The 17,627-nt window shown below is 40.9% G+C and overlaps 2 protein-coding genes across 3 annotated transcripts; both read right to left on the reverse strand.

Annotated features, from left to right (window-relative positions):
• Positions 1 to 1,415: 1,415 nt before the first annotated feature.
• aqp9a (aquaporin 9a) lies at positions 1,416 to 7,027 on the reverse strand. The gene is made up of 6 exons (XM_027001059.3): positions 6,838 to 7,027; positions 6,408 to 6,534; positions 5,525 to 5,662; positions 4,654 to 4,772; positions 1,845 to 2,062; positions 1,416 to 1,620 (listed from the first exon to the last, which is right to left on the reverse strand). Exons 1-6 carry the CDS (start codon positions 6,952 to 6,954, stop codon positions 1,416 to 1,418), a joined length of 924 nt encoding a protein of 307 aa, XP_026856860.3. The 5' UTR covers positions 6,955 to 7,027.
• Positions 7,028 to 7,404: 377 nt separating this feature from the next.
• LOC113571869 (cingulin-like protein 1) lies at positions 7,405 to 17,587 on the reverse strand. Of its 2 annotated transcripts, XM_081712224.1 has the most exons (19): positions 17,411 to 17,587; positions 15,453 to 16,569; positions 15,005 to 15,099; positions 14,522 to 14,618; positions 14,208 to 14,309; positions 13,890 to 14,038; positions 13,591 to 13,726; positions 13,185 to 13,397; positions 12,828 to 13,034; positions 12,528 to 12,632; positions 12,215 to 12,367; positions 11,845 to 12,015; positions 11,026 to 11,178; positions 10,600 to 10,689; positions 9,566 to 9,649; positions 9,165 to 9,289; positions 8,658 to 8,766; positions 8,127 to 8,290; positions 7,405 to 7,879 (listed from the first exon to the last, which is right to left on the reverse strand). In XM_081712224.1, exons 2-19 carry the CDS (start codon positions 16,527 to 16,529, stop codon positions 7,801 to 7,803), a joined length of 3,309 nt encoding a protein of 1,102 aa, XP_081568350.1. In that variant the 5' UTR covers positions 16,530 to 16,569; positions 17,411 to 17,587; the 3' UTR covers positions 7,405 to 7,800. The 2 variants fall into 2 exon arrangements, with proteins under 2 accessions (XP_081568350.1, XP_081568351.1); XM_081712225.1 differs by lacking the exon at positions 12,828 to 13,034.
• Positions 17,588 to 17,627: the final 40 nt, after the last annotated feature.

A 17,627-nucleotide genomic window follows, 5' to 3' on the forward strand; every position in this document is an offset into this window, starting at 1 on the left:
TTTCCACAGATCTGTCTTGACAAGTAGAGTGATTCTCATAAAATAACTTCTATTTGCTGCCAAGAGAAGGAGAGGGAGGGGGCAGAGAGGGGGAGAGACTGAGGCACAGGAAGGTTGGGTGAAAGAAGAGCTGAGGGAAACAAAAGAAGAAAAGAAAAATGAAAAGATCAGCTTAGATTGGATAGTTGTATTTAACAGAGTAGGGCAAAAAAACAAAAAAAAAAGAGAAAAAAGATCATTTATGCAGTAAAGGAGAGAAACAAAGAGACAAACCAATGTCAATTTTGGGAGGATGGGAATAGCTATAACACAAACAGGACTCTGGATGGTTCATCCATCATTCTGTGCTAGCTTTTTGAGTGAAGCTTTTTGAAGTTTTCTTTTGTTTGGGGGGCTGGGGACTGCTTGTGTTTACATTGGTGAATTGTGGATGTTTTAGTGCAATCCCGCCAATGAAAGTACAAAAGCCTCTGAAGTTAACCAGATGCAAAATGAGGTACTCATTTAAAGTGAAATTATGTTAATGCAGTCTGCTTAAGTTCACTGAATGCTAGTATTAGCAGTCCGCTCATGCATGGAGCACATTTTAGAATGTTATGACCACTATACTGGTGGACATGGTGGGGTCTTATTCACTTTTAACTCTGCTCACTGACTCTCCCTGTGTGTGTGTGTGTGTGTGTGTGTACGTGCATGTGTGCGCGTCTGTCTGTCTACTATGGCCTCAATTTGACTTCTTTGGCAGGACAGTCACTCTTAGTCAGTCAGACATCAGATTAACTCTCCCAAGGATAACATTCTCTGATCCTTCACATCTTATTGTGTAGTATTGCATACTACCTATAAATGAAATTCAAGTGTAATTCATAATTATATTATTCAGTGTACTTTTAAAAAGAAACACACTATTTATTTAAGGTACAATACTCAGGCAATGTAATAAATATGAGCAAGTAAACAGCCTATTTTTCCTCAAAACATTATGTAGTGCCATATTATTTTAGTGGATTTTTTACTTTTTTGCTTCTTTATTTTTTAGTTACCTAATTCCCATTAATATTTATATGAATAAATACATTAACAAACATATAGTTAAACTGGATTTACTTGTGGGAAAGGCATTTTGCTGCTAATAAGTGTATTCCCCAAAGAGGGGTTTCATGTAACAATGTTTAAAGCACAGTCCTATCCTGTATAATAACAGGTTGTTTACTTTAATCCCTATCTCAACTTGTTTTCTAACAACTGATAAACAATAAATGTTGGAGAAAAAAGAGTGAATGAGTTGAAGCAAGAAAATATACTAAGGATCAGTTGACTATATTCATGAAATATGATTTTTACTTATTTTGTACTCATAAGCTCCACTACAATGAGGGACATTTTCATTTTGTCCTTAGTCAGCTATTGTAATTTTAACTCATAGTGATCATTTCATATTTGTCCTTCAGGCTGCTGTCTTCTTCCTCATCTTCATCCTCATCTTTCTCAGACTCCTCACTTGCTTTCTCGGAGTGGTTGGAATGATGAAGCTCGATCAGGAGGAAGTATACTACAGCTCCTGTAATGCCCCCTGTCAAAGGTCCGGCCACTGGGATCCACCACCAGTAATCCGCAGTGCTGGGGACAGAAAGATATGAAGACAGGTGAGAATTTGGTTTGTAGTTTGTCTTTCCCTTTTTTTGTGTGGATTTTGTGGAAATGAGAGTGGGACCCAGCTCTTTGGCACACCATAGCACAGGCTTGCTGAGTGTGTGTATTCATGAAAGTTCCCTGCAACCAATCATATATTCTGTTCCATTCAGTTCCAGTGAATGAAGAATAGCTGGAATAGAGAGCGCTACCTGAACACCTCCATGCCCCAGCCAGCCACAGCCGTGAAGAGCCTGGGCCCCAAGTCCCTGGCAGGGTTCACTGGGTAGCCACAGTTCATCCCCATGGAGACACTGATGCCCAGGATGATCAGGCCAATAGCCAGGGGCTCCACTCCTTTTGGAGCTCCTATATTTTTGCCATCAGTTATGGCTAGGATGCACAACACCAGCGAGCCTGTTCCAATCACCTGCAGTAGGAGAGATGGGAGAGGCATTATCCTTCATTCCACTCTCTAATCTGAGACTACTTTTGCAAATATTCTGGTAATTACAAAATTCAGTGTCTGGACAGAAGTGGTTTGTTTTAGACTAGTGTTCAGTTTCAGCTTCCACTCTGGGTGCAGACATCCATTAAGGTTGCCACTCTTTATGTATATTGTCTCAAATGGTGTCAATTTAAATATTTTAATATTTTCAACATTTACTAGGGTGTAACCTTATTTGTATAATCCTACTGACCTAGCCTGCACCTCCATGATCAATCTAATGCAATTACATGTCTGGATAAGAACAGACAGAAGTAGGTTAATGGGATTCAAAATGAGCTAATTGGTGCATGCACTGTGAATAAAGTAGACAATCAATACACATTAACCAAAATTTCCTAAATAACAAAATAAAACATTAGCTAACGAAATGGGGAACAGTGTAAGGTTTGAGTAAATGGCTTAAAATGTCTGAAATAACAGTGACAAACATAAGGGCTTAGTGTGTGTATTATGGGTAATAAGCAGTATGTTTGTTGCTCAACAATGTTGTTACTTAACTACTCGAAGTTCGCTAAATAGCTGGCTGTATAGATTAAGTTTAGGTGTAGGGTGCACTTATGTGGTAGAATTAGTGGTACTGATTAGCATTCATGCTGCAGTTCTCTCTTAATTGATGGTCTTGCAGACATGCTTTACATTCTTGTTCAGAGACGCGGTGATGTGATTCTTTCAGTGCTTCACATGGTGCCTGTTTGAGCTGCTGAGTAATGGGTTTGTATGTGATAAAACAGCTGGCAAACTGTGAACTAAAAGTTGAACCAAACCCTATTTTGCAGATGGAACGTCATGAAGAGAATCATTAATAAACTCCTATGAAGAGCTCAAAGGGTCTAATCTAGTAGACCATTCATACAACACAGCAAAACATCAAATGCGCTGTCTAGCCTAAATAAAAATAATTGCCACTAGCTTATTTTTATGTACAAAGCAGGCAGTTTAGTTCAAAAGTGCAAAATGTCCTATAACCTGACCAAACAGTGCCTATAACTGACAAATCATTTACAATACCTTATATACATAAAATAGACAACATTTCTTCCAATAGTGGTGAAGGTGCTGAGGTGCCCATTTACATTTAGGCATTTGACCGATGCCCTTATTCAGCACTGTTTACATAAATGGCTTCATTATCTAGTCAAAAATGATTTATCCTTATTGCTGGTACATACAGTGGTGCTTGAAGGTTTGTGGACCCTTTAGAAGTTTCTATATTTATGCATAAACCTAAAACCATCAGATTGTCAAAAATCCTAAAATGGATAAAAGAGAACCAAATCAAACAAATGAGACAAAAATATTATGCTCTCATTTATTTACTGTGGAAAATGATCCAATATTACATATCTGTAAGTGGCAAAAGTATGTGAATATTTTTTTCAGTATCTGGTGTGACCCCTTGGTCCTGCACATCATCTTGGAGGAATTTTGGACCATTCCTCTGCACAAAACAGTGTAATGTTGGTTTCCTCCCATGAACTGCTTGCTTCAGGTCCTTCTATCACATTTATATTGGATTAAGGTTAGGACTTTGACTTGGCCATTCCAAAATCTTAACTTTGGTTTTAACCATTCTTTGGTAGAATGACTTGCATGCTTAGGGTCATTGTCTTGCTGCATGGCCCACATTCTCTTGAGATTCAGCTCATGGACAGATGGCTTGACATTTTCCTTTAGAATTTGTTTGTATAATTTGGAATTCATTGCTCCATCAATGATGGCCAGCTGTTCTAACCCAGATGCAGCAACAGGCCCAAACCACGATAGTACCACCAACTGGTTTCACAGAAGGGATGAGGTTATGATGCCTTTCTCCAAACATGATGCTTCTTTAAACCAAACCATGTCTTCTCCAAACAGAATGCTTCTTTAAACCAAATTTAAACCAAATATATTGCTCTTGTGTGATCTTTGTTGGTCAACCACTCCTGGGGAGAAAAATAACGTTCTTGAATTTCCTCCATTTGTAAACAATCTGTCTGACTGTAGAGTCCAAATTCTTTAGAGAGAGTTTTTTTTAACTTTTCCAGCCTGATGAGCATCAACAACTCTTCTTCTGAAGTCCTCAGAAATCTCCTTTGTTCATTCCATGGATACACTTCCACAAACATGTGTTGTGAAGATCAGACTTTGCTAGATCCCTATATTAAATAAAACAGGGTGCCCACTCACACCTGCTTGTCATCCAATTGATTGACAACACCTGACTCAGATTTCAAATTATATGATAATCCTAAAGGTTCACATACTTTTGTCAATCACAGATAATTTTCCTCAATAAATAAATAAAAGTGTCTAATATTTTTGTCTCATTTGTTTGATTAAGTAGAAATATAAAAACTTCAGAAAGGGTTCACAAACTTTCAAGCACCACTGTTCAGGCTAAAGTCTATAGCTGCCATCAAGCTAAGGTACTGCCAGAATCTGGCATTACTAAACTGATCATTTGTAATTTTATGGTAAAAAGCAGTGTTCTCAAGCTCATGCACACACAGCTGAGGTAAAGTCGTCACCTGGTCCACGAACCCTCCAAGCACTGTGAGATGTCGTCCAGGGTAGGAGGAAAAAATGTGTCCAGTGGCACTGATGCCTGTTACTGACAGTATTCCACCTGTAAAATCCATGAAGGCATCTGAGGAAACAGCATGTAATAGATTATTTATATTTATATTCAGTACCTGCAGAGCTTTATCACAGTGTTGCATAAGAAAATAATTCTGCACAGTGTTTATTCCCCATTTGCAGTGGTTCTCCCACGTGCTTTTTTTCACTTGCCATAAAACACTATTAAAAAAAAATAAGGCCATGTGCATTATCCTTATTTTGTATATCCTGTCAAAATTGAAAAAAAATAAATTACTATTTATTTATTTATTTATTTAAAGATTTATTTTAATGTTGACTAATCAACACACCTGCCATTCAGAGAACATGGGAAGGATAACTGAGAGCAATAATATAGACCTATTGTGGGAATATTCTGTTACAAATGCATCTATGCCCTGAATATATGGTTACATGCATTAACTTTATACCAATGACTAAACCAGTATTATTGGAGCATGTACTATCAAGTAAGGTTTAGCAATAAAAAATAAGTGTATGAAACAGTTGAAGCCAGTGCTTAAAATGAATGTACTAGATCTTTACAGCTCTTTTATTGTCTTTTATTATTTAAAAAAATTTTCAGGTCTCTGATTTGTTTTCGGTCTTAGACCATTCACTCTTGGCTCCTGTACTTCTAGAATGAGAATGAGAAGATTGACAAGACGCCACTGGGTGTTACAGCCTAAACTCACTGACCATAATGCAGTCCAAAAACTCAATGACTATAATACAGTGCAAAAACTCACTGAGCATAATGCAGTCTAAAAACTCACTGACCATAATACAGTCCAAACACTCCAGCAGCCCCGACAAACCCTCCCAGGAGCTGTGCGAGGACATAAATTGGAAACTTCCAGATCTTCAGTCTACCCAGTATAACCATGGCCAGGGACACTGCTGGGTTCAAATGACCTCCTGATGTACAGATGTAGAAAACACCAAATTACATCAGTCTAATTGTACATTATTCTATATTATTACAAACACCTGCTGTCTTGACAAGTAATAAGATTGGTATTAAATCCTAGGTTGGTAGTTCATGATACTTCTCAATAGAGCTGTTGCACATGCAGTGAGTGTATACAGATTGACATGTCTGTCAGTGCGCTGGGTGCTAGTTGCCCAAGGTTATAAGTGACCTCTCAGAGAAAAACAGAAATTATGGTTGGCTAGGTTTAATTAATCTATACTCTAGCCACAAGAACCAATTGAAACTTAATGAATGAACATTATTTGATGTATTTAAAGGGTAAATGAAGATTTATTTTATGTATTTAAGGGGTAAAATTTATACATGTCGTATTTTGTTTATTTATTTAAAAAAAGTATAAATAAAATAGTAATAATAGTTTAAAAAGAAACTTGACTCTCTATGCCACAATACTGAAGCAGTTAGCAAGTTTGGTGATATATACTATGTGTGTATTCTGCCACTTATATAATTTTATTTGCAAACATACACTGGCACTTATTGATGTATTGGTAATTTCAAGAAGCAGATTCAGGACTGCATGTGGCCTTTTAGCTAGTACCATGCGTAAACAAAAGTGACTAAGCTATGAAACTATGATGTGTTTAGAGGTGTGTCCAATAGTAACTCAGCTTTAATATTAATTTAGAAAAATGTATTTTAGATTTAAACTAAAACATGTTAATTTACCTGAGACCCCACCAGAGACGTAAATGCCCATCATGAGTCCAATGGTGAAGCCAAGGTGGATAGTAAGAGACTCACTCAGCATATTCCTGCTCAGCATGGTCTGAGCTACAGACCCACAGCCAAACAACTAGCACAGCACACACATACACGACAGAACAGGATGAATATTCTAAGTACAAGAGCTACATTTTTATAAAGATGCTTCAAGTGGAATGCAATACATTATGCAGAGAATCAAACTAACAGTAATAATGAAATTGTGACTACACAATATGAGAGCGCTTATCTGACTGAAGATATTCCATTCATTCACTTTCTTCAAAGACCACCCTAGTTGGGCATTTGCACTACAGGCTTGGAACTACCTTGCAATGACCTGTCAACTCATACAGTTCAGTTCACTCCTATTAAATATAGGCCAAGGACTCACCACCAACACAAAGGTCCCAAGAAACTCCGCCAAGAACTCTTTAAAAATTCCATGTTTAAGAGCATAGTGCTGCATCATGGTTCTCTCCTGGGCACAGTCTGACACAAGAAAATGCATACCCACCCACCCACACACACTCCTACTCCTCTCAAGTCCAGCCAAACACACTGTCTGACTAGATCTAAGCTCAACTACATGAAATCCTCTCAGTCCAGCAAGACTGAGCACTCCTACGATGGGCCATTGATCTGTTAGAGCTGCCTCATGTCATTCCACTAAGTGGCAGGCCAATAGAACTGCTGTTACCATGTGATTCATCCTTATGATACAAAATCTGAATATAATGTTAGGGTTGCTGTTGGTCTAGTATATTCATGTTTGGTTGTTAATGACAATGACAGCAAGACTAGGCCTAAATTTTAATGTGTAAACAAAAGATATCCAGAGTAATTTATATATTACTGGACATATAGCCTTATGGTTTTATAGATTACAAATCATACAGTCATATGAATTAGTGTGAGATATAAACTTACTTAAACCTGAAACAGACTGAATATATATGACGAGTGTGAAAAATTGACTTTATTTAAATCCCTTAATAATGGTAGTATGCAGTTAGGTCACAAGTATTTGCATGGTTCTGCAGAACATGAAAACGTCAGGAAATCCTTCCCAGAGTTAAGCAACATGTCAACTAGGATTCAGGTAGAATCAAAGAACTCAATAGAAAGCAATATGATGAAGTTCCTCCTTTATATTACCAGAAGGGGGCAGAAAAACACAGTAATAACACTGTTAATTAGAGGCAGTTTCATTATTCACAACTGCACTGCTGCCAACAGGAATACAGATGACAAAAACGTGAAAACGTGGTTGTGACCTATTGATTTACAATGAACGAAAATGAGCATTATGTCTAATAAGCAGTAAAAATTCAGTTCTTATGTGTTCTACACTTTCTCAGACTGAACTCATGCTCCCTTCCTCTTCCTCATCCTCATCCTCATCCAAACTCGTCAGAATTGGCTTTTTCTTCCGCCTACAAGAAGAAAACACAGATCAAGAGTTCACATGCTAATGAGGGAAAACCATACACAATCCTACAGCCTTTACTGCCCTAGAGAGTTTGGATTAATTTCCATCACTTAACCATTAATGAAAATATGTAATCACATATTGTAATGGCTTTTAATTAGCTTTGTTTAATAAGGAAAAAATCTTTACTGTATCTTAAATGTATCGTCAAGCATTTTACTATCAGATGGGTGGCTGTGTTGGGGTGGGACCTGAGTTCTGTCCTCAGGGCTGAGAGCTGGCACTGGAGCTGCCCGTTGGTCTCCTGCTGCTCATCCAGTTCCCTCTGGAGTTTCTTCTTGGTGTGCTCAAGCCTCTCGATTTCCTCCTCGGCCTCGTCCAGCTGCCTTTTCAGCGTCTTCAGTCGAACAATTAACTGAAAAAGCCATTTAAAAAGAGAGCTATGGATTTCCAAGCGTTCCACCTGATACCCTACTAAAACCAGAATGTCTAGATTAAAATATTAAGACAGATTTGCAATTTCAGAAAACTGAAAATGGCATCTTATGTTTATTATTATTATACAGGAGTGCATTTTCTGAATGACTGTATTCTCTCATTGGCCTTTTTTTACAGATGTAACCAAATTATAAAACACATGAATAGGTTCTGAGAGCCGACATCTCTCCAAAGCTGGCTCTGAGGCTCCCAAAGAAATCTAAACATGGCTGTTTTTAAAGAGTAATCTTATAATCCCTCAAGGTGTGCCCTGTGCTCCAGGTAGAACGTCCCATACCACTCACCTGGTCCCTCTGGTTCTGCAGAGAGAGCTGCTCGTCATTGCCCTGCATGGTTATCTCCTTCATCTTCCTTTCCAGCTTGCGGTTGGCCTGCTGCAGAATGCTGCTGTCCCTGCCCATGAAATACGATGCCATGAGTATGCAAGGCCAAGAACGCATATGCATTGTGTGTCACAGGAAGCCTGCTCCAATATGACCATTCCCCTACATCCTCTGAGGCTAAGGTAGGTGGATCTGATACTCTTCTTTAAATGTCTGACTTCCAGTTTCTAATCTTTTTTCACTTATCTGATTCATATCCATTCCACTGCTTAGATATAGATTGGACACCCATAATTTGATCTTTTAAACGGGGAATTGAGCCATTAACTAAAGCAAAATATCACAAGCCAAATGCTTGCCGATACACCAAAATCTGTTATGACAATAAAAAATAGTCACTGAAACCAAATAAGGTTTAAGTATTTTGACCCTGTATATTGCTGTAGCTTTTAGTTTATGTTCCCTCACCTCTCCTCTTCCAGAAGTCTCTCCTCCAGTTCCCGGATACGAAGCTCCAGTCTGGACACAAGGCCTTCTTGGCCTGACCTCTGAGAGCCTTCCAGATGGGACACTTGGCTACTCAGGTCCTTGTTCTAGACATGGTAGAAAAATGGTACTGTGTTATACATTACAGTGTAATCTAACCTGAAACACAGTCCACTGAACGCTGTGGGGAATAAATGTGCATCATCTATGTGAAAGAGCATTTACTCTTTAGGGCCATATTTTTAACTTGTGCAAGTACAGAGAAGTTTCCAACTCAAAGCCAGTAATTATTATGCTGGAAGCTGCTTTGGCACTTTTGACTGGATGAATTGTGTGGCCAGTATTGCTCTGATTCCATGCATGGAGCTAATTAGAATCTTTACCTGTCGTTCCAAGCTGATCTTGTCACACTCCAGTTCCTGCCTAGCTGCCCGTTCCTGCAACAACTCTGCTCTTATCTGCTCTACCTGTTGCACGCACACACACACACACACACACACACACACACACACACACACACACACACACACACACACACACACACACACACACACACACACACACACACACACACACACACACACACAGACAGGTCAGCAGCTTGGAAGTTATCAACCAAAACATGTAGAACAGGAAAACCTCAAGAATGGTGAAGGAGAAAAGGAAGCATTGAGAATAGATGAACAGAGAAAAACTATAGATATGAAAGTTCTACAAAAGGATGCTGAGGGGTGAAATGACATCCACACTTCATAAACACCCTGATCAAGCCCTCATACAATATAATTGTCTTGCCACATGATATTTATTTTATAAACATTACAAACAGTGCACCATTTATCCAACACAAGATTTAAAATGAAGAAATTTGACCAACATAGAGCAGTTCCAAAGAACAGCAACAGGTGCCACTCATGGCACTCAAGGCCTATATAGACTCCAAGACTTGGAATCCATTAACATTTATCAGTTAATCCGCATACCACTATTCAGCTCGCCTCTTGACATCAGACAAGACAAAAAAAAAGTGAATGAGAGAAAGATTAAAAAAAGAACAAGAAATGGAGACATCCACCTCCAAGATCTGTCTTGTTGTATCAACATATCCAGTGATGTGTGAACTGATGAGTGCATGTGTGTTATCTTAGAAACCAGTATTTCAGAGCTTATTTGCTGAGTGTAGGCTTTTCTGAAAGCAAATACTCAGAGAAGCCCTTTGTAAGGCTCCACTTCTCCACCTCCTCCACGGCCTGATGCCTGATAAACCAGCTAAGCTGGTGATGAGACAGTGGATGCACTGGGAAACATGGCGAGGAGGATCTTTCCATAGCCGAAGGACGTCCGGTTCAGTGAGCATGATGGTCTCGATGCTGGGATCCGTGAAGGAGTGGTGTTCAGTTTTGCACAGCATACACACCTGCTCTTGGACACGCTCCATTCTCTGCATCATCAAGCCACCACTGTTATGCTCGTCAGACAGAGCCTCCTGTAGCTGAACTACCCGTGCCTACACACACATAGAAATGCGTGCCCAAACACGCACGCAAACACACGCACACACAAAGACCACAGAGAAAGTGAGGTATTTATCCTGGATCAATACATGTCAAAACCAGGTTATGATTTTGGTAGATTTTTTGTCCCAATACTCCTAATATTTATATAAGATAAGAAGTTACTTTTATATGACCACTGCTGCTGCCAACAAAATTAACACCAAGTTAACATTCCTTGTATGTAGTCATTGTTCAAATGTTGCTTTATTTTGTCATCAGATGCGTATGAGCACAGGCGTCTGTGACTATGTAAATGCGTGTGGGTCTGGGTGTGTGTCGGTATGTACCTCCATGAGTTTGACTTGTCTGTCTCGGTCATCCTGGGTACTCTTGCTGCACTCCTGCAACTCCTCCACCCTACACTCCAGCTGTTTACACTTTGCCTCTGCCTGCTCCAACTCCCCCTCACGCTGGGCCAGCTCAGCCTCCAGTGCACACATCTACACACACACACACACACACACACACACGATTAATGGTTTGCTTTTTTTATATTACTACAGCTAGTCACAGAGTTTGGAAAATGTTTTTTAAACATTCTGTACAGATTTAAATTATTTTTCTTTTTCCTACGAGATCATTCTGGTTTAACCCAACAATTAGTTACTTTAACCTTGTAAATTTGTAATTACTGGTCTACTGATTTGTAGTTACTGGTCTACTGATTTGTAGTTACTGGTCTACTGATTTGTAGTTACTGGTCTTGCTGTGCTGTTCTTCACTCTCTCACTCTGTTTTGGAAAGTAATTCAGCGATTTCTCTTTCAGGGTCAATAAGTGTTACCATATGGTTATTGACTGACCGCACCCTGCTTGCACGGTGTGTGTGAGAGCGTGGGGGGGGGGGGGTGAGGGTAACAGTGTGTGTGTGTGTGTGTGTGTGTGTGTGTGTGTGTGTGTGTGTGTGTGTTACGTGAGGGGGGGGGGAGAGACAGTGTGTGTCTGTTTGTGCATGTGAAAGAGAAAGGGAGGGAGACATTTGTGTTTGTGCACGTGAGAGAGAGAGACCGCAAAAGCGAGAGAGGCTGTGTGTGTGGGTGTGTCTGTGTGTGTGTCTGTGTGTGTATATGAGAAAGAGACGTGTGCATATGGATGGCTGCCAAACACCTCTTTCTGGCAATCCAGTGCAGCACGTGTGTGTTTCTCCAGCTCAGTCTGTGTGCTTTGGAGCTGTGTGTGTAGTATGCCAAGTTCCTTCACACTCTGCTCTCTGGTCTCATCCACCTCATCCTGTAATCTTTGAGTCTCCCTCTCAGAACCCAACAGCACTGCATTGATCTACAGAGTGATAGACAGAAAGAGAAAGAGTAAGAAAATAAGAAAGGAGATGGAAAGGGGTGGCAAGTGGGACAAATTAAGGTCAAATTCAGCAACCATTTTAAAAACATCAAACGTGTTTGCCTTCATCATCTACACCCAACCGTAAACACCGAGAGTCAGAAACATTTGTGCTTCCTCATACCGCAACTCCTCTCACCTCCTGCTGCAATTTCTCACAGGCGCTGTCCTGCCTCCTCCTCTCCTCCTCCAGCCCCTGCTTGCTGTGCGTGAGCTGCTCCGCATGTCTCTCCTCCTCCCTGAGCCTCTCCTTCAGCTGGCGGTACTCCTGGTTCATCCTGCTCAGTTCACTCTATGGATGGGAAGAGCAGGTAAAAGCGCCGACGTCTCAGCACCACCGCTGCCCATGCCCACCTCCTCGTTCCCTCCGAAGATGGCGCAAGGGCTTTGTACTATGGTAAAGCAGTGTTTGATCACGTATTTCCGTATGTCAATAGGTATATGAGTCTCACCTGTGTGTCCTCCAGGTGTCTGGTCAAAGCTCTGTTAGCACCACACATGTCCTCTTCCTGCTGTCTCACCTCAAAAAACTCCTCCTCCAGCCTCTGTTTCTCCTCCTGGTTGAAACATTAACAACAATAAACTCTTTATTCATGTTTTAGTGCAATTTTTATTCAACATTTAAGGGTCAGGACATTCATGTTTACAGTAAACTGAGATTTTGTTCACAGTAAAGCACTACTGTCCTCTGCTGTAGCTAGCTGTTCTTATCTCTCCTGTCTTTGTCTTTCCACTTCCTCCCTCACCCTCACCATGAGTTCTTCCAGGCGCTCTCTGAGTTGGTTCTCCTGGCGCTTGGCCTGCTGGATGATGTTGTTGAGGCTGGTGATTTGGGTCTCCAAGCTGTCGACCTGGCCGAGGAGCTGGTCTCTAGTTAGGGTGAGCTCCTGCACCTGGGCCTGGCTCGTGCTGCGCTCAGCCTCCACCTCTGCCTTCTTCTGGGCCATGTATGCCATGCTCTGAGCAGGGGTAGATGACTGTCACTCACAGGGTGCCGCACTGAGCTGAAGGCTTCTCTCATGCTGGCACTCATGAACGAGGTGCTCGCTAAGAAACAGGCTGTATGTGTGTACTTTAGGGAGTGGTGCGACCACTTGCTTCTCACTTGCCTCTTTCGACTCCTCTGCAGCCTTCAGAAACTTCTGCACCTCCTCCTTGTGTTGCTCTTTCAGTGTGTCCATTTCCTTAGCATGAGCAGAGATTTCCTCCTGCAATGCCCCCTGCAAGGCAGTGAGCTCCCTCTCCTTCCAGTGCAGCACCTCCTCCTGCTCCTCCTGCATCTGCTGTAGCTCTTGGAACTCCAAACGCAAGTTTGCTATCTCCTAAAAAGAGGAGAGAGAGAGAGAGCATCCCACATGGCTCTTAGAGGTCAGGTTAAGAAGGGTTTGTGTCCAAGTCAGAGCTACATAAATACAAATGCCTCCATCATTTAAAGTAATCCTGTATTCACAATTAAGCAAAATGTGTGACGTCCAATACACATTGGGATAATAGCATCAAACATTCGTTCCTCACCTTTAGAATGGTGTCTCTCTCATCCTGCTCTGTGCTCTTGGTGCTGTCCAGCTCATCGTGTATGTCGGAGAGCTGCTTCTGCAGACCCCTCGCCTCTGCCCGACTCTGTTCACGCTCCCTCTTCATCTGCAGGAGTCTGCACCACACACAATCACGAGCCCACATGAGCAATAAGGATGCATTCACTAGTCTGATACAGTGGGAATTCAGCACCTGAATAAATATTTTTACTAAAGAGTCAAGTACTATGCTTTCTCGCTGGGTCCAGAATGCTGTCACGTCCAGCTAAGATTTCTTACTTTTCCAGTGAGGCCTGCAGTTCTTTCTCCATGTCAGTAAGCCGCTGGCGGAGGGAGACTTGCTCCTGTTCACTCTCGCTTAACTTCTCCAGCAGTGTCTTCACTTTCTTTGCACTCTTGTCATTTGCCTCAGACAGACTCTCCCTCGTCTGTGAAATCAAATTGCTTTTAATGGCCTTGGTCCTTTATAACACAAGAATCAGCAAACCTGGCCATAGCTAGTTCTTGCATTTGCTTTGAACTCTGAACATGACAGGACCTCGCCACAACTGAAAAGTGGTTTATTCAGTTGACTATTTCTGTTATAAACCATGTTACCTTAATTTCCTCTTCCAGTTGCTGCTTGAGTTGAGTGACTTGGCTCTCTAGTAATGCTACTCTGTCCTGCAGTTCTTTTACCTCAGCCACTGAGACAGAGAGCTAAATTCAAAGTACAGTTAAGTACAAGTTAGATTCTCCAAGGCACACATCAAGCTCACATTTTTATGCAATATTATTTATGTTTTTACAGGTCAACTTACCAAAGCAACAAATAATCATAATTCTAATTCCAAATTCTTTTATACTCCACTTGTTTTTAAGGACTGAAGAACAGAGAATACATATATATCACTGACAGTATCAGCCCTCACCTCCTCCATGCTTTGCACAGTGCCCAACCTCAACATCTGGATCTTCTCAAACAGCAGATTCACCTTCTGCTTGATGATTGCATCACCTTCGCCACTCCTACACAGCAGTTAAAGGCACTGTACATTACTGTACATTAATCAGAATTATGCAGGTTCAGCATGACAGAAATGTAATTGTCTGTATCCAGTATATGTGATGAACTCGCATTGCATTAGCTCAAGGAGTTAAACATAATTTGGGACTAGGAAATGTGGACTAGAGAGTGCTAAATTCTAAAGCCTGGGACTTTTGAGTCTGACCAGCTGAAATAACATCACATTATCAGATAACATCACAGAAGTGCAAACCTCTCCAAAATTTTTATCATCAATTTAGACAAGGCTTTACGACTTTTTAGGGGTATTTTTACTAGATAGCTTCATCAAGTCATCTCAAGATCCTGATAATAACTATGATAACTAGTGTGATTTTTGTGTTCTCACCCTTCTTTGAGGTAGTTGAACAGCACTACTTTGGCTGCATCTTCTCCTGGCTGGTGTAGAATATCTCGCTGTCCTTTCAAAATATCAGGGGTTACCTTACTCAAGAACATAAAAATGTACATAAAGACTTATTTGAAGCAAAATTTAATAATCTAATTACCAGTACAACTCTATAGAAAAGTTTAAAAATCTAAAAAAATATATTTAAAAGTAAAGACTATGTCCACCATGTATTTGTTAAATGCAAATTCATAATAGGCCTATGGTGTTCTGTGCAAATAATATACAGGTATATTTCAATACAGGTATATTTCAATAATATACCTCTTTGCCAAATTTATGTATTACAGATGGTATTACATTATACAAATACATTTGTTTAATTACTGTCTAGCCTCCAATTCACAGATGTATCTCATGGTGCTGAGATGGACAGGCAAACGATTACCTGGGCCTCTCTCTCAGGGCTTGAGTGGTCACCATTCTGCTGAAGAGATCTGGAAAGAGTTCCTCTATCCATTCTGCATATAATTCTCCCTGATCTTGGTGACATCATCCTTTCATTCTGTCGCTCTTCAAACTGAGCTGCAGTTAGAGATCTTATACCAGCCCTGAGCATGCTCTCGCCAGTCCTCAGCCTTGAAAGACAGTCATTCTGAGATGCAGAGACCAGAGTCAGGGCTGGAGCAACACCTGCTCCTTCTTCAGCTCTTCGCACTGCCACAGGTACTGGGCTGGTCCTGGAAGAGTTGCCCGAGATGGACTCACCGACACTTCGTGATCGCCTCCTCTCTTCAGGACCCATAGGAGTCCTGTGTCTAGCTCTGCCTATGCGTTGTGAGGGCTGTCTTGGATCAGTACTGTGGTCAGGTACGGACAGTCTGCAGATGATGTGTGACTGGCGATAGGGTATGCTTTCTGCTGACGGTACTCCAGAAATGAGCTGGTCCTGAGTTCTTTCCTTCCCAGGTCCAGGCAGAGGGATCCTGGCTCTCTTTACCATCACGTGAGGTGCACAAACAGGTGAAAGATTTGTCATGTTAAATTGGTTTAATTCAGAGTTGGCTTTATTCTTCACCTGATGAGGAAAGTCCTGCAGGTCCAGACTGTTGCTCCTGGGATCATATGGTTTGAGGAGCTCAGGGTGTCTGTGGTAGTTTAGCAAGGGGGAGGATAGTGAACCATTTACAGTGAACAATGGAACCTCTGGAGAAGGTATTTGCAACTGTCTTATTGATCTATGATCCATTAGAGGGCTTTGGATGCTGGAGGCTTGACCGTTCATAGTCGAAACATACTCTTTCTGCATCTGGTCCATTAAGAAGACATCTGGGTAGGCAGGACTTTGAGAGGACATACCTTGTCCATTTAGAACCACATATGGACGGCCCTGTATACCCTGTACCTGTACTTTCACTCCAAAAGATCCTGCCTCATCACCATGAGATGTATGCATCTGGTCATGTTGATTAGTACCCAAATATATGTGGCCATCTTGAAGCTTACTGTTTCCATGCAATTCCATTGTGAATTTGTGTGGGAGGTCCTCCACTATGCAGCAGATGCTGAAAAACAATGAAGGAGTTCTCAGCACCATTTTATGTCAGCTCTTGTATATGTATGTTCTTAAACAGGCTGACATTGACGAAGTTGCTTTTACATCAGCTTGTGAAACAATAGTACATTAATGCGTCACCAAGCTGCACGTAATGCCAAGGTTAGAGAAGAAATTGAACAGTGCTCCAACTCTGAGGTTTACCATGACAACAAATGCTCTTGTATGTTAACACTATGCTATTGTATCTGCCTCCTACATGATTTCAGTCCTCAACAGCACCGAATTGGATTTGTCTGAGAAAGAAAAGGGCGTCGACTTGAGTTTGCTGATAACCAAAAGGCCTATTTACATTTGAGTAATTAAGCAACAGATAAATAAGCAAGTAATAAACAAATCATTACTGAGTGACAGTGTATACTGGTCATAATATAATTGTGTCCCATCTAATTTCTGTGCCCAGCTCGGTATAAGCAGTTAAAATCAAAGCAAGATTTTGCTTTTTCTTGTACTTTGTTCTATTTCAGATACATTGTTATCAAATGAACTTCTCCACAGTGCCGATTTATACAGTCGCATAACCTCATGGGTTTACATATTTTACCTCAGGTGAGTTAGCTGGTTTACATCTCAGACTTGCGGCACTAGGAATACAAACCGTCCGCTGTGTGGTCCACTGCGCTACATAATTTTAGTACATTGAAAAGATGTGTAATCCTGTAATATAGATTTCTTAACTGCCTTCTGAATTCCCTTTTCGTGCCAATCATCCGTTTTAAAAAACTCCTACTCAGTAATACGAACGAAGCGCAAACAGACGCAGTGAAAACTGAAGTAAAAGTTAATCTTACCAAAGCCACTTCAGCTTCAAAGTTGAGACGTTATTTATCTCAGGACAGCTTTAAAGAAGTCTCCAGCTTATCAACTTCGCTTAATTACGCACGCCTATGAAACAGTTTAAGGTTCTAAATTCCGAAAGCTGGACTCATCCTGAACTGATCTGAACTGATGACACTCCTACACGTTTACAGAGACCATCGGTTTGCCAAAGACAGGAGGAGCTGAACT

Source organism: Electrophorus electricus, chromosome 4 (assembly GCF_041902795.1).
Source record: "Electrophorus electricus isolate QZ-2024a chromosome 4, ASM4190279v1, whole genome shotgun sequence".
In the NCBI taxonomy this organism is placed as follows: Eukaryota; Metazoa; Chordata; class Actinopteri; order Gymnotiformes; family Gymnotidae; genus Electrophorus; species Electrophorus electricus.

Coding starts and splice junctions, on each gene's coding strand:
- aqp9a (XM_027001059.3), bottom strand. CDS start 6,954: ATGCATTTTCTTGTGTCAGACTGTGCCCAGGAGAGAACCATGATGCAG. Junction 4,773..5,524: donor AGTGTTTGGACTGTATTATG/GTCAGTGAGTTT, acceptor CTGTTTCCTCAG/ATGCCTTCATGGATTTTACA. Junction 1,621..1,844: donor TGGGGCATGGAGGTGTTCAG/GTAGCGCTCTCT, acceptor TTCTGTCCCCAG/CACTGCGGATTACTGGTGGT.
- LOC113571869 (XM_081712224.1), bottom strand. CDS start 16,529: ATGGAATTGCATGGAAACAGTAAGCTTCAAGATGGCCACATATATTTG. Junction 14,310..14,521: donor CTGTGCAAAGCATGGAGGAG/GTGAGGGCTGAT, acceptor CTTTGAATTTAG/CTCTCTGTCTCAGTGGCTGA. Junction 9,650..10,599: donor TGGAGCGTGTCCAAGAGCAG/GTGTGTATGCTG, acceptor TGCGTGCAACAG/GTAGAGCAGATAAGAGCAGA.